The sequence below is a fragment of the Aphelocoma coerulescens genome, chromosome 3 (assembly GCF_041296385.1).
Source record: "Aphelocoma coerulescens isolate FSJ_1873_10779 chromosome 3, UR_Acoe_1.0, whole genome shotgun sequence".
NCBI lineage: Eukaryota > Metazoa > Chordata > Aves > Passeriformes > Corvidae > Aphelocoma > Aphelocoma coerulescens.
This window is the reverse complement of record NC_091016.1, coordinates 88,426,835-88,451,811: the sequence shown is the minus strand read 5'-3', so window position 1 is coordinate 88,451,811 and position 24,977 is coordinate 88,426,835. Positions and strand designations below refer to the sequence as shown.

Sequence of the window (24,977 nt, the reverse complement as noted above, 5' to 3'; positions counted from 1 at the left end):
ATCTATAAATTCTACAAAATAACCCCAAAAAAGTCTGATTGACTCATGTAAGAATAATTTTCAGTCTGTACAACAATAACAATATTCTCTAATTGTACCTAGCATTTAACTACAATTTGCTTTGAAAAATAAGCAAGCAGTTCAATTGTAAAATATAGATTTGTTTTAAAGCAAACACAAAGCTTGAAGCATTTGAAACTAAACTAGAAGACATGAACATGTTGTTCTCAAAAACCACTAGGAAATCTAAGTTGCCTGCTTAATATTTTGGAATCTCATCTTCTGTGAACACAACACTGAGATGGAGATTGGGATTTCAAAGCTATGTGCGTATTCACAAGTGTGAATGACGACCTGAGCTGACCTTACGTATCATTCCATATGATTAAAAAAAAAAAAATTTAAAAAATTAATCCAGTGAGTGAAAACTATTCCTTTGTAACATTACAATATCTTACTCTTACCTCTAAAAATTTAGTCAGAGGCACTGTGAAATAACATCAGCAAAAAAAGTCTACATAGAAGTGATGCAACTTCACAGAAATGATGTAACAAAATACCATTCCATTAGTTCCCAATATTTAGGTAGGACACTGGTGGGCTCTCAAAGGAACAGCAGACACAATGCTGCAATGCCTTCTTTGACAATAAATTTTATAACTAACTACAAGAACAGATGGGTACGACTCAAGAGACAGAAGGCATGATATGCAAACTTGGAAGAGTGTGTAAAGATACAATGCAAGGGGGAAAAAACCCAGGATAAAAAACCCCCACCTGAAATTCCTGATAATCATGTGAAACAAATAACAAAGTAACAGTGAAACAAAAGAATGCCATTGTATTTCATTAACTCTAAACTGAATTGGCAGGTGAAACAGCTTTTTGAAACACATTTAATTGAGCACATAGTTAGGGTTTAAGGACTCACTTTCTCAGCATGCATATTCAGAGCCTCAGCTTTGATGGAAAGCTAGCATTTGTATGCAAAACCCTGAAAACATTTCAGTGCCTGGTATTACAAGATTTTATGCCTAATTTTAAAAATCTGAATCTCTGCTACTCAGTTTAAGAAGGAATATAAAATACAACAAAGAGGACCAAGAACTGTTTTTAAACATCCTTTGAAATGTTTATTTTTAACTTTTTCTCTACTTCAGACATGTAAACATTTTTATTCTATTAGTGGTCAAACAAGCCTTTCTCCTCATCTCCTCCCTTCTTTTCTTCCTCCCCTGCCTCCTGTTCTCTTTGACATCCTGACTGAAATCCCAGTTACCAGAGCAAAAAACAATAGCACAATATGCCTTAGGAGATGACAAATTCCTGCGCTGCTCATCTCCATCACGACAACAACATTCCCTGCTCTATTAGTTACACCAATACAACTGTCATAAGGCAAAAGCTGTAAGTGAGCATAGGAATGGTTCATATTAGAAATGCTCTAACACATCATTATTTTACAGTCTGGTTTTGCAATCTTCTTGAAATTATCAAAATTGAAAAATACCCCAGGGAATAGACCCCAGAGACAAGTTCAGAGAAGCTGGGAAAATGTACTATTTGAGAAATGACCACAATTAAACTCACTCGTTCTGACCTGAGTAATAAGCTGATACTGTAAGACTGTATTTAAGCCAATTTTTAGACAACTAAAAACTGAAACCCAAATCCACTCACATGACACGTTAATATAACATAAAAGTATCCATAAGGAACACCTGCATCCATGCAGTTCCTTCTACAGACTCCATGCAGATTTACAGCCAGTATTGTGTGTTTTAAAACTACCTCTGCTAGTCAGTATGATCTTTAGCACTTGTCCATTAGCTGCTGGTTTAGGTATCCACTTAACCCATGGGCCTGAAGAACAAGGTCCAGTGATCAATTAATGCAACGTAATCTTGCAACACTGTGCTGGTGTCCCTCTCCTCCAACTTCTGGTGTTGCAAAGCACAGTTGTACAATATATTAGACCTGCAACAGTGCTAAGAGCTTTTTGTTGGACAAGTACCAGAAGAACAACGATGGACTGAGAGCTCATGGATTTTTTTCTTTGAATCACATTACTAGCGAGTAACTTGGACTTAAAATAATCCAAAATTTAATCACAAAGCAAAGGATCCAATTTTACCAGCCACTTGCAGAATGTATTTCTTGTTGACACAGAGTATGGAATCGGATCTAATAATACCTCTGTTGTTCCTTTTCCTCCTGCTTTGTCTTAATCCTTTCTCCATTTATCTTTAACACAATTCTAGTCACTGCTATATTTCGAATAAAAGTAGCTTTTGTTTCTTGCCTTTTTTCTTAAATCTATTTTGCATAAATCTATTTTGCACAAGCTTTTGCAAACTCAAAAAGTTTTAAGTTCTGCAATTTCTGAGACAGTTTACAAATAGGTAAGATCTCTACTAATACAAAAACATAAATAAATATTTATCTCACTCTCTGTTTATGGAGTTCCTGGCCCTCCGAAGTCTTCAAGTGTGAACAATATTTTATATAAAAATAAAATAGATTAAAAAGTTGTGTTAAAATTGTAAAATGTATTTCAAGGCTAAGAATGCCTCTGCATTTTCTAATCAACTGTTCCAAAGCTAAGCAGAATGCCAAGAAAGCTCCTGAAAATAGCTATTTAGTTTTTTTGTATGACAGCCAAAACATTTGAACAAAACTCTATGCCTTCTCTCAGTAGCACTATGGATGCAAAACACTTGGATTCTAAAGGCATAAGTCACACTAGTCACCTGTAGGTGACAAATTAGCTTTAATGAGCTTTGCAGAAAACTTTCTTCCATGACAGGAAAACAATTGCAACTGAAGAGCTGGAGATGAGCACAGTATTGCAGGAGATCTGTCATCACCCAAGATGTAACTGGTCACATAAGAACTGCTTGCAAGTAGTTTCAGTCTGAAGTGAACCAGAAATGCATCTGAAATTCTCAAAGACTATGACATGAAAGGCTTACACCCGAGGCCTTAAAGCAAGTGAATAGATGCCGGAATGCATGGAAATTGCCTTTATGAAAGTTTCATGTATACTGTCATTCTAAATAACGTTAGGGGAAATTACCTAATCTTTTGTATTTTTAAAACCAGAAGTTGTTTGCTTCATGGCACTGATATTTCTGTTTTCTCTTTCCTTTTTTCTCATATTTTTAAGAATACTGTAAAGCAATACCAATTGGGCCACCTCATTCTATATTTTCACCCCCTGAAAGAGAGAAACCTACTTCAAGGACAGTAAGTATGAACTATTTCATCCTGTAATTAAAGAATTAACTTCAACAGCCCTTCAAGCACTAACTAGAAAAATATGTCAATAGAGAAAAAGCCAACTTCTTCCCACAGATTTAAAAAATAAAATAAAATAAAATAAATCATGCATATATCTAGAGTAAAGGATCATTCATGGAAATTTTCATTTGGCATCAACATTAAACAAATATTCAATTACAAAGTTAAGCTCTTCTGACACTTCAAATAATAGGCAAGTCTTATCCTCAAACCTGTTAAAGGAATTTCAATTGAAAAAAAAAATTCCATCAACAGCTTTTTATTTAATTGACCATACTAAAACAAATTTAGAAATCTGTATTATGCAAAGTATTTATCCATTGAAAGGTTTTCATTTTATCTCAGGGTATTTCATTCAATCAGTACTTGCTCATTTCATGTCATTTTGCTTTTCACTTTATTAAAAAAAAATGTGGGAGGGAAAACAATCACAGTAAGACTGATTTTTATGCCAATAAAGTGAAACACCAAAAATGCACTGTAACAGTCAAACTTTTACAGAACAACAAATTAAGCAAAGTTATAGTTCATGCTATGGGTACCTGAGAGAACTTCAGTTATTCTTAAGAGACTTAAATCAATAAATCTGGGAACACAACACACCAGATCAGAGACCTTCTTCCATGCCCCACAGCTACATTATGCACTTATCTCAATATCCCTGTCTTCCACTATGTACATATCAGCCACCTTTACTAAAACATCTGTTTTGAAAGAAAAAGAATAATTCAATAAATAAATGAAAGAGCAGCCATTTCCCTCAAGAACACCTAGGATTGCACCATATGGACACTAGCAAGTCATTACTTTCTCAAGAGCTTTAGAAGTAGCAGAGGGGAAAACCAGCAGTAACAGGCTTTTTATCTCAAAAGTATGGAACCTAATGTATGTCATTAAGAATAATATTATGTATATCATTAGGGAGCTGCCTGGCTGAAGAGGCTCCTACCAGACATGACAGCTTGTGCAACCACTTTTGAGCTGAAAGCATGGCATTTCTTGCATTATGCTCTCAATTTTTCAGTGAAGCAGAGGTGGTGGAAAATATTCCATTAGCTGCTTCTCTGTCCCTGAGACAGTACATTGTTCTTTGCAGTAATTATCCTCACAGATTCAATTTATACATGCTTCACATGTAAATGTGTGTTCAGTAAGACAGATCAGTCACAGAAGTGACATCTCAAGAAGAATACTGAGAACAAGGGCCTGAGAAAGGAAAGCAAGTCAATAAAGACAATATGGTCTCCTATATCTGAAAAGTGCATTAGGCTTCAGAAGATCAATATGGAAAATATCTCAGGTATAAAAATACTTCATCAAGCAGGAATTACAGCAATGTAGAAAGTATCCAATGATACTGAAACTTAATAGGAAACTGCATTGATCTATTTAGTGTAAGAGCTAATGAAGTTCTTTTGGCCATTTGAAATAGGACAGTGAAGAAAGAAATGATTTCTTCTTGTGGCTATTCTGAAAAGTTTATCACCATTAATCCAGTCCAGCCTCCAAACCACAAATACAGATGTTTTACAGCTTGTTTTACAAGCGGCTCAAAGAATTCATTAGCAAGTTTACATAAGTTAAATTAGCATAGCAACTTAGAAATGTTTTAGCCTTAAACAAATATAACTAAGCCATTTCCAAATTATTCAAAAATTCAGATCAGCTGAAAATAAAGATAACAGAAACAAAGACATCAATTCACAAAAGTGTATCAAAAGATGAAGCAAATTTTATCAAATTTTAAAACTATTTCCATGAGCTGTATAAAACTGACCATGTTTGCTATTACTTTTTTATGTAGCAAGAGATGAAGTTCTGCAATAATTTTTTTAGATTGTCTTCAAGTCTTTTCTCATATTCAGAGAATGCCATCTCAATACCTTGATTTATTTCAAAGACAAACAGCTCCCCCCAGAGCAGTCATCAATGCCATTCTGTAGGTAAGTTATTTCCTATAAAATGCAATTCCCACATTCAGCCAGTGACTGAATCTATATTCCTCTTGAAATCCTATGATTCACTGATCCAGGCCTAAAAATTTGGTCCTGTTCATGAACAAAAGCAAACAGCACATTAATTGTTACAATAATTATATAGTACGCTCCTTACCCCATCTAGAAGAGTGTTTGTTAGATGTGTGCGAAGATCTTTACGAAATGGAAATTCCAGGTTGGATACATGAAAAATGGAATTGTCTCTATCAATCATATAAACTTCATTCTTGCCATCAATCAGCATCATGTACCTGCGAAGGCAGTGTTAAGATATTATAATTACAGGTATATCCTCAAAATCTCTTATTATTTTTTTTACATTAAGTGTTAAAAACAAATAATCATGACAGATACTATTAAAAAAACATTTTTAAAGGATTTTTTTACACTTAAAACCTGTAAACTGACCAAGGGGATATCCCAGACCATACAATGTTGCTCTCAGCAATGAAAAATGGGAGAAGGAGGAGGAAGGAGGAGACATTTGGAGTTATGGGTTTTTTCTTCCCAAGTCACCTTTGCGAATGATGAAGCCCAGCTTTCCTGGAAATGGCTAAATACCTGCCTGCCAATGGGAAACAGTAAATCAATTCCTTATTTTTCCTTATATTTATCTCAACCCCTGAGCTTTCTCACTTTTACCCTTCTGATTCTCTCCCCCATCTCCCTACAGGGGGGAGAGAGCAAGTGGCTGTGTGGCCTTACTTGCTACAGGAGTCAAACCAGCCCACAACTTAAATATTCCTTTCACATGGACAAACACTGCCAGGCTACAATTCTTCAAATGAGTCCATGTGACAGACCTCTTAAAGCCCATGGAGAATTTTCACTGGCATTCTGTATGGAAACAAAGTTTTTGTTAAGCATACCTATCTGCATGCCATCTTCTTCACAACTAGATGATCTGGATGGTCCCTTCCAATCCAAATCATTCTATGATCCTATAATTTCTATGATTCTCTATCTTACTTCAGAGAGATGCTGAGAAACAGCATGTGCTGACTTTGAAGACAGAAAAAATTTCGTCTCAGGACAGTAAATTACTTTCATGTAGACCCATTTGTCTGGGGCTCATGGTAATACCTGTCCAGCTTAGAATCTGAACAAGTTCTCTGCTTGGGAAAGACATTAAACTGATCCAGATATGTCTCATTTTGAGGGTTTTTTAGCTGAATGGCTGAAAACTCCTCTACCCTCCCAATTTAATAAACTACTGAAATAAAACTCTGAATGTGGTCCAAACAACAGAACTTAACAAAATTCTAGTTACTGCCAACATAAGACAGAAAAAATTTGGTCAAGGATGGACTGACAAACAGAAGTGTTCTATGAGCAGCTAATAATTGAAAATATGCAAAAAGCAAAAGAGATAGGCGGGGTTTTGGTGAAACCGAATTTATCAGTTATTGAGGGATTTGGGCTGGTTGGTTGGTTGAGGTTTTTTGTTTGTTTGCTTGTTTCACTCAAGTGCATGTGCTTAATGTCAAGTTTAAAGTTTTCTCTAGATGACACTACAAGCATTCATGGAGAAATCTTGTACACTGCTGATCAGTACATTTCTAAATATTATTTCGATGTACCATGGCCATTTATATTTTAAGAAGTTAATTAAGGTATCAGCAGATAAGCACTTACACCAAAATAAAGAACATGCCTCTGGGCAACACCACAAAGGCAAAGAAAGAAGAGCAATGATTTCTCAAATACATTCACTGGAGACAGAACACAGGAACTTAACTGTCATGCAATTGCACTGCCCACTGTGAACACTACTTGCTATTACAGCTGTACATTTATTACTAATTACCTCTATTGTGTGAGCACCCAAAAGCTCCAATTAGTAACCAGGCCCTATTGTTTTAAATTCTGGGCAAGTACACAAGATGACATGGTCCTACATCAGATGGCTCAATCCAAATGTAAAACCAGACAAGTGAATAAAAGAACAAAGGCAGAGCAGCAATAAGAGCAGTAACAGAACTGCTCATTCACCTTTGAAAACTATACATGGAAATAGAGAACCATCATCATCTCTCAAAACTGTCAGTCTAATCACTACCAACCAGTCAGTTTCCACTGAAACAGAAATTCTGACAAATAAAGGGTCACGGCGTCCACACAGATTAATCTCACAAACAGATAAAATATCTAGTCACAGAAACGGTAAAATCTGAAGTTTCATTAGAAGCTACTTTTCATTCACTTCTGATCCTGAGGCAAGGTCCGTTATTAATTCTAATTGGGCATTATTATTAACACAATAATTCAAGAAACAGGATGAAAATTTCATTAGCAGAGTGACAGCTCTTGACATTACACAGACAGATCTCCAAATCACCTACCAGAGTATTAATAACTGTATCATGCAGTCCACATCAGTTGGGCCCGAAATAAAAGCTAAAAGAATTATTAGACTTCCATTTTCAGTTGAGTTTCTTTTGGTAGTGGTGGTAGGTTTTTGGTTTTTACACAGTTTTGAAGCTGACATGAGCTACAGTGAAAATCCTAAGTTAAAAACTGAGGTTTCTCCTTCATGCAGATGTTTATAATTTTTCATCATTAAATTTGAAAGTACTTTTCAGGAAAATATTACTTATTGCAAAATAAGGCAACTTACTTGGTATCCCTCAACCTACGGTCATCGAGATTAAGGAACAAAAACAGAACTGCATTTCCCAAGCTCCAAATCCAATACTATACCCATTGGAACATGTGGCCTCTGCCCTCTTTTCCAAATTATTAGGATTCACAAAACTGGGTTTGAAAATTCTCCCCCCAACACAGTACCTCACTGCACATGGTGTAGTGCTTGCCAAAACATACTTACCACAAAACTGATTGCCTATGTATTCACAGAACTTTTACCTCTGACTTCAATTTTGTGATGTGCTTTATCTATAAGTTCTTTCTCTCAGCCAAAATCACAGCAACCATCTCAGCAATAAGGTTACATATGTTAATTTTGTGCTTTATATGAGTTTTAAAACCTTAAGTGTAATATAAAAATATAACACAGCTTCTTCAAACTTTAAAATCTCATTTTCTCAGTTTGAGTTCAACACACAAGTAATTTTCTGGAAAAAAATCTACAAGTAGCAAATGGATTAGAAATATTGTTTCAAAGGAAGCTTAAAAATTCAGCTCCTCTAGGAGCCTTCTTTGCCCTGCAGTATTTCTTTAGACAGGCTATATCAAAGAAGATTATTTATTTCGACACAGTGCTGCTGTCGCTGCTTTTTTTATTATTTTTATTTTTTAAATATGCCTGTGTCTGTATTATCACATTAAAGAATGCAAAATATAAGAAATTCCATCATCAGCTCTAAGCACAAAATACACAGCAGCTCTCCATTCCCAAGGGAGTTCATTACACAGCCTGGAATTCAGTCTTGTGAAAGTGCTGCCCTCCCACACAAATAAGCATTACCCAAATACGAATAGCAATTAGCATCTCTAATATGCTCACTGACGCAGAGGCAACAACGAAATCCTGTTGTAGATATGATTTTCAATTTCTTAATTTCCTTTTATGATTGGCAGTGCTTCAAAACCACAAGCTTGTTGCCAGTCTGTAGATTGATCACCTAAGACAAGGCCAAGTCACACGAGTGCTTTCCTTCGGACCCCGCCACTCCCTCCTGCCAAGAAAGCATCAGCTTCTGGCCAACAGCTCAAACACTGAGGGAAAGGCCAGGAGAATGAAAATTAATGACCGCCCTTTATCCACTGACAGTAGGAGATCATCTATCTATGTCACTAAGCTGCTGCAGTTCCATGTCCTGACCCGAATTCAGACTGTGCTGGATTTAGAGTAAGTTTAAATTAGAAGAGTTTGAAGCTGGCCTGTGGCACATGGAGCAAAAGACCCTAAATCCCAATAAAAAGAAATAATAATAATAAAATAATAAAATAATAAAATAGAAGAAAGCTTGCTTTCTTCTATTAATTGCTGCTGGCGATGGTTACTGCTTCAAACTATGTCACCGCAAGGATGACAAAGCCTGGATACAGGGACACTAACACAGGAACTTACAAGAAGACTTACAACATTATTTTCAACGTGTAAACAAAAGGAAAACAATGTCTTTTTAATCAGCACACTGACAGTTCTGTCACAAACCACCTTCTCCAAAGTCGCACACATGTTGTGATTTGCATAAATACACAGCATACCAGCCAGCAAGAAACATTTCTTGCTACATGCATAAACTGCTGTAGAATTATGTATTCAACAGTCCAAATTACAAATAATTTTTTAAAAAACACACACACAGACCTTTGGAATTTAGTCTGCTCTGAGTATACCATCACTTTGTATTTCTCTCACATATTTCTAGGTTAAGGTATGCCAACAACAGTCTCCGCAGCATTTTAAACCAAAAAATTCCTTAGATTGTGACTGACAGTCATTTCCAATTAACAGCCTCCAGCTCCAATATTTCTCATTCATGACCTTGCATTTTCTACTACTAAATATCCTTCCAGTTTTATTATTCTGCTCCTCAGTGAATTCAGTGGCTGATCTCCCTCATTTGTTTATCAGAACATACTTGGATTATGTTTCAAAATACTTAATGATAAAACAAAACTAATATTCAAGTCTCTACTTGTGGCTTTTTATGCATTTTCTTTCAAAACCATCCACTGCCATTTTCTTTCAATTGGTTCTTTACCTATATTAGAACTCTAGCAATCTTCTTAGCCTCACTCTCTCTAATAAATAGAAATTTTGTCAAAGTCCAGAAGCATGAGATATACCAGTCTTCCTAGGTCAAAACTGCAATTTTTCCCTTATACAAACTCCTACCAAAATGGCTGAACGCAGAGGAAATGCCATTCCTCATCTATACTGCAGACGTGTTCCTCAGTCACAGTAATTCTGAGTAATTCTATTAACTACTGCCCTTAGGGCAACCAAATCTGTCATTTAATAAAGAGAAAACCTGCATTTTTGATCTATTTTTACCTCTCATTACAACCATAGTGATTTAAATTTAAAGTAAAGCCTTAACATGAACGATCCAAACTTAGCTTCTAAAATCAAGACTTTTTTTCCCTCAATATTAAAATACTGTTACTAGGCTTTTGTTTAGTACATAAATGTATCTTGTATATATCTTACTACACTCAGAAGCACCTGGATTTGTCACCTGTTAAAATTCTCCACCAATCCTCCACCCTCATAAGAAGGTAGAATTCAGCCTCTGGTTAACTTCCACAATTGTAAGGTGCCTCCATGGGATGAACTGACCCATTCCCTGTGCTTCAAAACTGTCTTGGTTAAACTCTTATTATGGAGGTCAAGACACTCAGCTTGCATTAGATGTTCAAGTGTGCTCATAGTGACAACTCTGATCAGGCATCTGCAGCAGATTCAGCAGTAACCCAGAAGTTTTCCTTAACAATCCTGTAGTGATTTTTTTAAAATCGGAACTCTGTAACCATTTTTTATCCTTCAGTTATTAGGAAAATAAAACGTTATTCTTCACATTTTATTTTTCATCTTTCCTAAACAGAATGAATGCTTTCCAATATTCATGTTACAGTTAAGAAAGTTATCCAAGTTCATCTGCTACACCAACATCTAATTTCATGAGAAATCAGAATGTTTCCAACATCCAGCCTCCTCATATTCTGAATCACTCATTCAAGATACCACTTGACTCAAGGCTACTACAGAAAAAAAATAATTTTCTTGTCTTATTGATCACCTCATATCACAGTAGAAGGGCTATGCTTGATTTTGATATTCATAATATCATTTCAGTTGGAAAAGACTGTTAGGATAATTGAGTCCAAATGTAAGCCTAACACTGCAAAGTCCACCAATAAACCATGTCCCAAAGTGTCACATCTACATGTCTTCTGCATACCTCCAGGCATTGATGAATTGATCTTCACCAATCACCCTGCTTAACTGACAACAAAGAATTTCATTTTCATAAGATTAGTTGAGATAGCATTCCAGACAATGAAGTAACCTTGTCAAGTCACTACTGTAAGCTAAGAGATACCACATAGGTCACACAGCTTTTCAACCTCCATAATTTTTACTACTCATCAGTCTCCTCCACAGTTATCTCACTCAGCATCAAAATCTTTTTCTTATTCTTGCCTGCCACCACTCTCCTTTAAACTCTGAATGCAAGTTTCCCTTTTCATTTGTTCCCCTTGACAACACAAGGTCCAGAGGCCATATTCTGTTATGGCCCTGAATATCATCAAAAGTGAGGGAGTATATCTGCAGATGACATTTACTACAGAAATCTTCAATATGTCCAGAACTACAGGAACAAACACTGCAAGTTTTGATATCCAAAGAGTACCACAGCCAGGAAGAGAGGAAATGCGACCACACTTGCCCACCTTACAAGGTTCTAAATTAACTGTTAGCTGAGAAAGCTCATACAGCAGCTACTTTTTAGTGGTCAGTGAGAGCACAGAACTGCAGCTGCAGCCAAACAAGCAAACAAACAAAACAAAACAAATCAGCAAACAAATAATCAGGTCAGATAATGAACAGGGTAGTGCAAAATACAGAAATAATGTTGCATCATTACACAACTTTATGGTGTCCCCTCACCCGGGATATAGTGTGCACCAGCATTAATAGAGAAGTCAGTTTTCGAATAAAGGAGACAACAGCAACACTAAGGACCATGGAAAAATGCATAAGAAGTGTGGAAAGTAGTATAATTTCTCCTAAAAAAGTATCACAGTTTATACTGAGCTCAAACTTTGGCTTTTCCTGTTTTATAAATTTATAAAAGATGAAGATGTTTTAATTAATTTAACAGATGGCAAATTCAAAACCAGTGTAAAACTACATTTCCTGTCTAAAGTATTATTAGACTGTGAAACTGCTGGTAAAACCAAGAATTTAGCAAGGTTTAAAAGGACTATCCAGTCACAGTGGATTTTTTGTCTGTCTTCCAGGGTTTTAATTAAGTTAGAGTGCTATAGAGGTTTTGTTTCTTTATTTTTAGAAGGATATTAAACCTTATGGTTTAAATTTAAAGTTGTCTTGTAATCATTATTTGACTTACAACAAAGGGTAAATTAAACTACAACTACTACATACCGAAGAGCTCTTATAGTGCACTATGATGTGATTTGTCTGATGTAAAACAAAAGAACTGTTAGCAAGCTAGAAAAAGATATGACCCAGTAACATCCTGTATACTAACAGATTAATTTTTAAAACAAGATTCTCTTTGTTTCACCCAAATTTTAATGATGCTAAGTGCATTTCTAAATCAGCGACAGGAACACTGTTGAAAAACAACTGCATGATATATAACGTTCTGATTACTTTTTTCTAAAGCTGTAAGATTAATGGAACAAACTATATCTCAAGCTTGACTGAACTCCTGAACTCCTAATTTTTACTGTTGCTGTTATTATCTTCATTATTTATTGCAGATAGAGTTTCAAGCTTGCTTGAACTTCTTTGGCTCCATCCCTCTCCAAAAACCTTTATCTGAAAATATCTTGGAGGTACAGGACAAAATTCATGCCTGAAGCAACAGGCTAAAAAACATATATAAGAAATAACAGATGAATTTAGCATTACATGACAAATAGTTATATTCCTTCTTTCCCCAAGCAAGTGAACCATAATGTCTCTCATGGAGGGCCGTAACAGAGCAGTCACGAAAAGAGTAACACAGCTTTGAAAAAGGAGATCCCCTTAGCTTGGAACTGATTTATGCCAGAGCGTATTCTGGGTCAATTCTGTCTGCATCGCCAGCACAAGCCACAGCAGGAACACAGCTGCCATTTGTGCTCACAGAATAGACCAGCTCCAAGAGAAAGGGATGCCCTAGATTTCTGTATAGTTCAACTTCACAAACTGAATGTCATTCTTCCCTGACTGAACATAAGCCATTACGCTTCATGGATGTGTCTGTAATCTCTCCCAGGAGAAGCAGCAGCACAGAATGTACTGTTCCACTATTAAAAGTGGTCTGGGAAAAAGGAAAATAAATAAATAAACCCATAATCATTGATACTGGTTGCTTGAAAATCAGATATACATGCAGATACCCCCTTTATGTGGATCTTATTAGAACATTTTAGGGACTACAGTTGAATATTCTAAGATCAGTATTCACAGCACAAGCTATGTAATAAGCATTTTAATGCATTACCTATTTATAAATAAACAGAAGAGCTTGCTTAGAAGACAATCTGTTCAAATACTCAAATAGTTACATATGAACAATCAGTTGGGTAGCATTTCTCAAAGAGCCCAGAATTGTGACCATAAAACTTTTTAAGTGTTGTCAAGAGGCTTCAGAACTGTGAAGTACCAGGCCTGCTGTTTCACAGAATACACTGCCTGTATAGTATCACATCAGCAGAGCTCCTTAATCACTTAAAGAAGGGGCACAAAACCAACAGATTTGTTCTACCATGTCTTTTCAGAGTTCTGACAGTGTTGCAAGCACATATAAATGAGAAACCACAACCTAGAGTAAGAATGCTTTCTTTGGCCATTCAAATCAATTTGGAGCCAAATGAAGAATGACATGTTCAGTCACACCTGTTTATTCATCCCTCTACATTGACTCAGTGACTGTAAAAGGAAGATTTCAGGAGATGAAGAAGCAACAAAGTGATATGGATGTGCCTTAGTAATAAATACATAAATACACCATCACCGGACTCCTTCAAAGAAAACCCAACACAAAACCAGACATACTTTTATATCAAATGGCTCCATACATTAGTCTAAGAGTTTATGACATTCTGTGCTGGCTCATTTACAGTCTCCCAATCAAGAGACACCTCTCCTGGTTCAAAATTAATAGTTAAAATGAATGAGTTGCCTGGTGATGCCCACAAGTCTGGCTATGAAAACCTAACAGCTCCTTTTCTGCTGTCAAAGTCTGCTATAGGCAAAGTCTAGACATGCCCTCAATGCCAGTACAGTAGGGAAAACAGGGGAAAAGGACAACATGGCAACAGGTGGAGATAATGAAGCCACCTTGTACTAGACCTTCCTTGCCCTGAGCTAGAATATCTTTACCTACAGACAGGGGAAATGCTAAACAAATTGGAAGTGCCCTTAATCCAGACTCAGTTTATCAAAGTTTTATTTTTACACTCTCAATTGAAAACTCAATTAAGCATACTATATTTATGGGTTCTAATGCTGTGGAAAACAGGCCAGTATTAGTCTTGTAATCCTAAATTTACTGCCCAACATAATTGTACAGGACAACTATTAAGATGCAGAATGAGCAACAACTCACATATCAGCTCCTAAACCTCCAACTCTTCTCTAGTGTCAAAACACATAATTCCTGCCTCCTCATCCCATCTCCTCTTCCTCTCCTACCTAAACACACAAAATAAAACCACGAATTAGGCATCTACTTTTTAGAAAATTAAGAGGAATGCTGTTTAACATTGTGCTTAACATCTCTGAATTGCTCTTTTCAGCAATAGTTAGAAAGGCAGTTTATACATTTTAATCCTGAACCATTTATGTGATCTTTATATACTTTTGCAGAACCTTCTGACATTATGTTATCATTACACACTTCAAAGTTAAATTGCAGATTCCTAACAACTACTACTACTGTAGTTTATAAAAGCTATTTATTTAGAGCTCTTAATCTTGACTCCCCTTAGATATATTATTCAAAATAAAGTCAATGAAATAAAGTTCACATGGATTGCAGCCTCATTCTCAAATGAAAATTCTTCCATTTACAGAGGTAGATGTACAGAACTAGTTTAAAAATGGATGAGCTTGTTTTCCCCTAAAGAATAGTTAAAATAATTATGAAGAAGGACCCCAAGGGACTATGGCATGTAAACAAAAACTGTATTTTTTCCCCATGACCTTAAAAACATGACATAAAAACACAGTGCGGCGATTGGAAGACTGGACTAGGAACAGTCACTTTAAACTTTAAAGTAAGGGTTTTGGTTCCAAATCTCTTCTTTAAGTGTCACTCCATTCTGACAATTTCGTGCAAATAATAATAGAAAAACCCTTATAACTAGTTCTTTGAGACATTCAATGAAAATAATACAAATGTCTGAAGAATGGCTGTCCTACACACACAAATGATGTGTAATTACCAGCTGAGGCTTTGCCTATTGCTGATAGTTACATAAGCACAATTGAATCAAGCTCATTTAACTTGGAATCAAATAACTTGGGTTAAACCCAGTTGTTCACAAAACCTGTCACTCCCATTAAAACAAAAATCATTTGGTCCTGAAAAGTCTATTCAGCACATGCCCAACACTGGAAATTTCCGTCCTTTAAAATTTCACACCACTGGAACATGCCACAGCCACAGAGAAAGGGATACACAACACTAATGGTGCAAAACTGATTAATATTTAAGTCTATTTCTTAAGATAAGTGGGGAGAAGAAGAAGGAAAAGGAAAGGAAGGTGTGGTTTAAAAGCAGCCAGATGATTCTTGTATGGGTTCTTCACCCTATCCTATGATGAGGAGGCCAACATTCCTTCCTTACTCCAAGACCATAAACATGTATTAACCCTAAATGTGACTCAATGACAAGACACTCAAAACACAATTTAAATAATTTGCTTTCTCAGTAGCTATCTGGGTCAGAAGGCAAAGTGCCCAGGAAGGGAGTATTCATACCTTGAGAAATGCTCTTTTACTCATAAATGCTTTGTTTTGATTAACAGCCCTTAACTTTCCTGCTAACACAATTTCTGAAGATGTCTGAAAATCTCAACACCCTACATTTTTGTCCCCCTACTCTAAACTAAGGAAGAATGCACTAACAATTGTGTAAACCTCTACTTCAGGAACTTTCTACTACTGGGCATAAAATTTCACATCCATGAGAATCTGGTCATGTAATTTGTACAATCTGAAAATTAATCTATGGCTTCTTTCTCATTCCCAATAGTCTCCTTCAAGTTCAACTCCACATTAATATCTTTGCTCCCAGGAGACAAGCTTTCCATTCTCCAGATCTGCTTTCATGGCAATCTGGTCTCTTGTTCTTAATAATGAGTTCTCAAGTGTATAGATTTGGGGTTTAATTGGATTAGTACTACTCTCCAATTCTTCTCTGTCCTCCTTCATTCTCATTATTATCTCAACTTTCTCTCCTCTCTCTCAGGGATAATAGTTCAATGGGTTCATGGAAAAACTATCTTTTCTTTAAGCCTTTAAAGACAGGCAACCATTTTGATTGCTTGCCACCTAATCTGGGCTAGTATCTTTTACCTCCTAATTTCTAAAACAAACAAACACCTGATTTTTTGGTTTTTGGGTTTTTTTTAAGAGTTGTTCTTTAGCAGTGATGATTTTTTTCACAATTTATTCTGGACCAAATGACTTTTGGATAATTTCTCATATTACGAATTTGCAGTTTCTCAGTTATGCATGTAAGCTTCATCTCATCATGTAAAGGATCAAAGAATAGGGAAAGAAAAAGTACTGAGCCATGGAAATCAGAGAGAAACATCAACCTTGTTTTCATTACATTTATAGATAAGTTATCTTTAAATATACCGAATAGATTTCCTTCAAGTAAGGGTCACAAATATGTTTCTGAAGAGGCCGCAACTGCCAATAATTTTAAAGTTAAAAAAAAAAAAATTTCATCAATTTGTACAAAAAGCTGAATTTAAAAAACCTAGGAAGCTATCACAAGTTTGATAATATAGTAACTAAGTCAAAATAATTATATTCAATATAAATCAATACTCTATGTATAGAGCAAGATATATTGATTTATTGATTGATACGTTCAAGATAAATCAAACTTACTTGATTAATAAACAATCCAAAAAATGCCCATCAGTTTTATCATACAATTAGGTGTACATTTACTATTTTTATTTTGTATTATGATAACAACAAAAAGATAATTACTTAGGCAACAGGCCTTTCTTTTAAAATGTAATTTGCTAACCATGAAAGAAAAAACCAACTTCACAGATGTACCTATCTTGTTACAAATACATGTTAGACAATTAGCAGCAATTCTCAAAGAGCTGTTTTATTCTGCATCTACTTATTCGCATTTAGATATCTTCAAGCCACCAAATTTGCATGAATATTTTTCAAATTTAATAGCCTTTGGCAAGAACTACCTGTTCTGCATTTTTTGAAATAGCTGCCTTAATATAATTGAACAGCCATAGTATTATGATCATATTTATTATTTTTCACTAAAACTGCATGTGTACAGATGTGAAAAATAAAAAAGGTACTCAAACAAATGTAGGAAAAAAATTTACTCCCCTTAATAGGTTCCATTTAGTGCAGGCCACATTTTACCATTGTAAAACCTAGTCCTGTTTGACTGCATTGATTTGAATTATTCCACAGACATTTTTAAGCTTTCTCTTATTCTTAGTGATAACAGTCTTTTCTTCAGAACTGGTGTCTCATTACTTTACCCTGCCTGAACATTCAGCTCCACTCATTAGAACAAGCATCTGCTACAAACAGGATTAATGAGATCCATATGAAGGGCTTCAACAAGCCATTACCCACCTGGGCTAATCATTTTACAGTACAGAGCTGATAACGCAGAGTCATCCAGCAACGCCTTGAACATACTGTTACCATTACCTTATTCAGACAGTAACTACTATTTCAGAAACACAGAAACACTGCAAAATTGGAAATATTTGTAAAGATGTATCTACCTTGTAGCTACTGTTAACATACAACATGTGTTTCATCCCAACAAAGCCAAAAGGCATGATTTTACTAGTGGGAAATTTGCCCTTTCGCTTATGAATAGATTAGCATTAAAATTATTTGTAAGGCACCGGTAGTTTGACTACTGTTCCAATAAATACAGAGAATTTACACCAAACCAGTCAGAATAGCTGCAGAACTCAGTGACTTTTATTTAAATAATAATAATTTAAAGCAGTATGATTTTAGAGGTGGTTTTCCCCAAAACATGAGTGTGCATACATTATTTACATACAACCAAGTAGCTGGTACAAAGAAAATTGTTATTTCACAGATCTTTTAATTTAAAGTTCATTTCTCTAAACCTAGGATACAAACATACACATCTTCATACATTGGCATTTACAAACAGAAGGGGAGAAGTATTTGTTCACACTGCATTTTTCCTTTTGGGACAAACATGCTCCAGAAGGAATGCTGGAGCAAGAACCAGGAGGAGTGCCCTGCTGATACTTATGGAACAAGGGCCCTGGAAACCAGGGACAGAACAAGCAAGACCACAGTGAAGGCACAAACTCTTCAAATCACAACAGACTAAGTAAGGCTAAGTCAAAAGATTTTGAACTCAGAGCTCCAAGGAAATGGAGAAAGATAAGTTTTGACCCAAACCAGACTCAGAATTCACACTTACAAAAATACGTAAGATACTACTCCAGTAAATCTCCCCAAAATATTTTAGAGAATCACTATCAAATAATTTAACTAATCAATTTCACATTGTTAGTCAACATTACATGAGAAATAATGCCCTTTTATTTAGGGAAATACCTTATTTTTTTTCTAAAATTACGGGTAGAAAAATACAACAGTGCTAAGAAACCAAGAAAACATGCACAGTTCTACAACTGAAAAAAAAACCCAAACAATGGGGAAAGAAAAAAAAAACAAAAACAAAAGAACACCACCACAAAAAAAAAACAAAAACAAAAAGCAAACAAAAAAAAACCAAAACCAACATAGCTCTTAAAACAGAGGATGAAAGGTTCAGCTCCAGTCAGAATAAAGGATTAGCAAATGCTTTTAAGGAAAAGTAAAAGTCCTTAGTGAAGTTACTGACACTGTGTATCAGTTAAGAGAACGTATAAAAAAATGCTTCAGTCACAAAACCTCTCAGAAAAACTACTGCTGCAGAAATAAAATACAGGTATTTAACAAATAGTGAAATTTAAGAAGTTTGGCTAAGTTGAGTAAATGTAGCTATTAACTAAAATGAAAGTGTTTCATTTCAGTGAGGAAGTATAACAGAAAGTTATTTATGCATCTGCTTTTCTCTAAGTCCAATAGGGTCGACAAAACAGCAGTGCTTTTTAAACAAAGAGAGAGAACAAAACAACAAACAAAAAAATGCATGCAAGCCTAATAATATTCTAATAGAAAGTCTAGACTGCTGCATCTAAACCACTTTTAACAAAATAGCTTCAGAGATTATTTGATGACAGGGGTTCCATCTCCAGATAATGTAAGCAGGCGATCCATAAATTGGTCTCCACTAACTGATGACTTAATATTGAATGCAAGAAGGTCATGCCTGTCAACACAAGCATTCACAAAAACGAATGAAAATCTGTTTAATTGCATATGGAGTATGGATCACTGGAGAACAACTAAATAATTAGAAGCATGTCCAATGTAAAAATGATCATAACAATTTTTCATTGTTGATTAGGATACATATCATGCAAAGTGTCTAAATGTCCAAATAATAGCTCAGGTTTTCATATTTATTCTCTTTCATATTACTTAAGGTGAATTTCATTAACACTGGATCTCTGTACTCCATTTTCTTCTCTGAATATACCTATCAGTCTGTGTATCTTCATAATCTATTGCAAGTTATTACGTTTTGAAAAAAATTAGAAGAGCTATTTAGTTCCTTCAGTTTTGTTCTTCATCCATTCTGTTTTGCCACCATTCTAAAACTAAAAACATAGGATAGAATGTTCAAAATACTGAAAATTTCCAGAAGAATTTACACGTACACTTTAATTTCCTTCACAAAAGGCAGTCTTCCAGGGACACTACTATGTTCTGTATAATTGCTTTAGTACTCAGAACGTGGGCATCCCATCCACACGTTTGAGAAGGAAAATGAGACTATTACATAAGACATCAATTTTCCAATTTAACAACATTGGATATGACAAAGACTCTTCAGGTCAGTTTAAGCTGGCTGACTTCATTTGTTCAGGGTCGGCAGCTTTGGAATGCCCTATGCCCTGTATTGCTCTGAGAATATGCCTTCATCTCCCAACACCTCATTGCTGTAACTTCCCACCCTGAGAACACCTGCACTGCACTATCCAAGTGCTTCTGCATACAGCCAGTGTTAGTAAACCAATTACTCCCAGACATTTCTCGATGCTCGGATGCCATAGTGACTGCAAGCTTACTTTGACTTTTCACACCATACTCAGCCCAAGCTAATAAACCCTTGAAGCACAAACTCCACAGAGGAGAGACACTTGAATGGTCCGGGGCTTAGTTCTGGCTGAAGTGTGCTGAATCCTGACTGACTCCATGTGGAGCCATTCGGCAATCCTCATAAGACATCCAATTCCCCGTATTCTCCAAGATTTTCATTATCTAGGATACTCTATTATTTAAGATAACAAACCTAGCAAAATAAAGAACCAGGAAAAGCTTTAGAATATGTCCAATCAGTCCAATTAGGTTGTAGGTCGTTATTAAACAAAAGGCACCCCTGCAATGAATGTAAGAGAATTGGTGAGGGAAGATAAAATTACTGACTCTCTAGCTGACATGAACTATGTGTTTGAACAAAGCATCACAGCATGAATTAAAAAAAAAAAACAAAACCTACAAAATTTCTAATACTACCCAGCTTCTGAAAGATCAATTAGAAGTTTTAATTTAGCTTTTATAAACAAAGTCTTCAGCTTAGCAAACTCTCACTGTTATGTAAGATTATTTTAAGACTTTGGTGGCAAGTCCTGGCTGACAGACAGGCAAGGGTTATGGAGAAGAATAAGGGTACCTGGCTTTAACAGTCAGTGTGCAGAACAGCTGCAAGAGAGAAACTTGGCCACAAACTTCAGCAAATGTTGGGCACCCAGACAGAATAAAAATTAATCTCTGGAGCCCGTTTTGTTGTTGTGCTTTGTCCTTTGTACAGGCAAATTCACTTTCCTGAGAAAATACAAACTGTCTACCGAATTTACTGTGTGTTGCTTTTTCATTTAAAATGAACTTACCGGGTGCCGTCTGCTTTCCAGCTAACTTTGTATGGCTTCTGCTCCAAAAATTTAATATTTTGCTTGTCCATGGAAACAGGCTGTGCTCCAGGGAATCCAGTCCTAAAAAAAAGAACCATGTTTATTAATGGTTCTGCAATAAATAGTCACACAAGGAAATACATTTTTTACATCAGACTCAAGTCACACCTTGTGCCAGACTTGTTGCAAATTTAACTCTGAGTTAGAACATCTTCTCCAAAAAGTATTTTGCAAGAGAAGTCAAAAGCCTATCTGATAAGAACAAGGTTATTTGCTTATGACAAAGCACTAAATTATGTGGAACTTCAAAGTTTTAACTTTGCAGAAAGAGATACTAAAAAAATTACAGGCACAATAAGCATCAAGTTAGGAAGCAGTGTGGGTCACCAACTTTTGGAAAGGGAAAATTCAGAATCATAGACATTGAAACCAATATTTTCATTAACATTGGACACAAATCCAAGTTGGCTATAAAAATGAGTATCATACCTCTAAACTGAAGTGTAATAGCAGTGGTATAAATAAATCTACTGTTTGAGAAAGAACTAAATTTTACACAAATAGCTGGACTAGGCTACATCTGGAATTTGAACAGCAAGATTTTGTTATCTCAATGGAAAAGTAGTTCTAGAATCTTGTTTCTTAACATCAAAAATTGATCATTCCATTTCATAGTACAGTGCAAGACTTTCATTTCCAAGTGTGTTCGAGATTTTTTTTTTTATAAACAATCCATCAAAAAATGGTCACCTTTTTTCTCATTTTTATGAGTTGTTTCATTCTGCAAAATATAATACTTACTTCTAGATAGTATAAATAAGTTCTAAATATTCTCATACCCTTCCCATCCACAGAACTGCTGACATTTTTGCTGTATTCCTCCTAATTTTGGTTGCGTTGTCACCTGGGTCACACATTTAACTGTTATTCCTTCCAAGAAAATTGCACCCTAAACAAAAAAAAAAAAAATAGTTAAAATTTAGTATTAAAGCCTTCACAAAATCAGATCATAATAAGTCAATACAAGATTAAGTCTGTTTTCACAACCCTCTAGAGCAATACCAGCTTAAACATTCCTTAAAGATTTACCCTCAAATGCCAAGATACATTAGCTGAGCTTTGCCAGGAAACTCACAGGTGAGCCATGTCATAAATCCAGGAACTGAAATAAATTATTTATGAGGAAAAAATACAATTTAAAAAAAAAAAGCAACAGTAAGGGAGGGATAGCTAGTACTTAGATGCTTACACTACTTAGCTAATACTCGCAAGAAAGTTGATCTAGGACAAATTTCTTAACAAAAGGAAAAATAGGAGCAGTGGATTCATAACAAAATATTTGTGTAAATATACTTTTACAATTTTATTCTCAATCTAAACCAGGTTATTAAAGTGGACTTGCTATCCTGAATGCCCCAGAAAAGCCTATGTAGAGATCAAAAACAAACCCTGGAAATGAAATTCTAAAATAACTTGTACATTCTAGAAAAAGTTTGATGCCAAGAGGAATAAAAACAAATCCTGCATAACACAACACATGAAAGCCATCAGGTCTACAAAACTACAAAATTAAAGATTTCTATGGAGATCTCAAATAGACCAGACATATTTCAACAGAATCTCAAATATATTTTCAATGCACACTAAGAAGATCAAGCCATGACTATTCACCTGTTGAATCCTGCATGTGAAGATACAAGTATTTCATATCTGTCCTCTAAAACATTTGAAACTATCTCTAACAAATCCAGCTGCATACTACTGATGAAAGGAACAGTGGTTTCCTCCTCTGCATTTCCACACACCGTGACACTCATCTGTTCTATGCTTGAGCAAGTCTAGGAGCTAATTTGGCAAAAATAACATCATAAATTGGTAATCTTCTGCCAAAATAATATCCTAAACTAGCTCACCATAGGCTAACTCAGCACTAATGCCAGCACAAGGGAAAGCAGAAGGAACACAAGGAGTGCAGGGAAAGCAGGACCACAGTTTTCATACAGCCTGCAGTCAGTTAAGATTGGCTCAGTCACAGTACCAAATCATGTTCTCAGAACAGAACATCCTAACGAAATATTCAATATAAATTCAAAACTTTAATTACCTTGAGCTCCAAAGACTTTCTGTGTGTCACTACTCACCCCATACTATTTACGTGGGCACCAGCTGGTGCAACAGCACGCAGGTGAGTGGGCAAGGGAGGCAGACAGCCACTCGTGCCTGCCCAGCACATTGTCTGAATTCTGATAAGTGGTGAAGAGCACCAGGAAACAAAAGAAGATGGTTCTGCCTTGCTTCTGTAAATAATGGCAGAGTGCAATGGCAGTATGACTGCTAAGATTGAAGTAAAAGGCAGGGAACGACAAAGATTTTCCAGAAAAGGAAAAGTAATAAACACAAATATCATGCTTGAAAGTGTTTCTTGCAGATTATCTGTTTCAAGTATAATCACTAGCTAAGGCACAGCCCTATGAAAACAAGGTGAGTCACTCGGGCATTTGTGCTTGGCTAACTTAGCACTCCGGGCTTCATGAGGACGTTCCTTGGATAAGATGCCAAAACTGAGCCAGACCCGTGCAGTTCCTACACTACTGTTCAGCTAACTATGCCTGTGGAAACAAGACACTGAAGAACATGGTGCAGAGACTCCAGAGAACTCAGCTCACCAGGAGCATGTCAAGTCCTCAGCACTGATAGTACCAAGAGTTATAAGCCCTAAAGGATCCAAGGAAACTAATGCACTTCGCATCTACACTCTGCACAACCTTCACACCATCTGTACTAATCAAGCTTGCCCCACTTGCCATGAATTTCTCCACACCATCTGGAGGAGTGGGTGAGCGGGAACAGCCCCAAACACACACCTTCCTGACCCTAGTGGCTATCACCAGGCCTGGGTGAGAGCCGTCTTCAGCTACTCAGACTTGACTGAGTGCCAGTATGCTCAGAGACTGCCTCCCAGAAGACAAAAACATTCCAAAACATGTCAGGGAGAGACATCTTCTAAAATGAAGGAAGTGAGAGACAGGGAGTTACACTGATCAGCTTAGATTTAATACCTAGAAACACAGGACCAAATCACAGTAACTGCCTCTTGGCATGTACAAGCAAAAAAGAAACAACAAAATCATACCAACTGTCACTCAGTAGCAAAGGTGTTCCACTAAACATTTGGTTTTCATAATGAAACAGGCTTCACAGAATTGGAATTGCATGCATTTGCCTTGGTTTGTCTTTTGTTTGCTTATCTTGCCCTCATAGAGGAACCCAGAAAACATGGGGTAGATGTAACTTCCATAACACAGAAGAGTAACCTGTTTCAAAACCAGGTTCAGAGGAGTTAGCATTTCACTAACAAAATGGAAGAATCTGCAGGGTCTGGTTTAGGCATAAGATAATTAATTTATTTCCCCTAAACTTCCTATTAGCATTCTTATTTTTGTGACATCTGTGACTTTAGTAACAGGGATATAGACTGGGATGGCAGTTTAAGATTCAGTGTTATCCTTAATTTTAAAAATGGGCTGGAAACAACACTGTGCAATTCAGTATAAACAAAGTTCTACACTTAATAATGGATAAGAAATTATACAAACACACACTGGTAGATAATTAGAGAAAAAGGCATGGAAGCAGCAAGAGACCAAAAGCTGAATTAGTATTGTTCTGCCTTGTAAAAGGCAATTATGTTGAGATATATAAACAGAAGTATTAGCCTTAAGACATGTG

General features: G+C 35.9%; 1 protein-coding gene across 2 annotated transcripts in view; it reads right to left on the bottom strand.

Moving 5' to 3' along the window:
• RNGTT (RNA guanylyltransferase and 5'-phosphatase) overlaps positions 1-24,977 on the bottom strand; it is a 183,067-nt gene that overhangs the window by 134,463 nt on the left and 23,627 nt on the right. For both annotated transcript variants that reach the window (XM_069011173.1, XM_069011172.1), the window contains exons 7-9: positions 22,088-22,197; positions 21,228-21,329; positions 5,413-5,548 (exon numbers count right to left, since the gene is read on the bottom strand). In XM_069011173.1, coding sequence (XP_068867274.1) covers positions 5,413-5,548; positions 21,228-21,329; positions 22,088-22,197 — 348 coding nt within the window. The remainder of the gene's footprint in view (positions 1-5,412; positions 5,549-21,227; positions 21,330-22,087; positions 22,198-24,977) is intronic.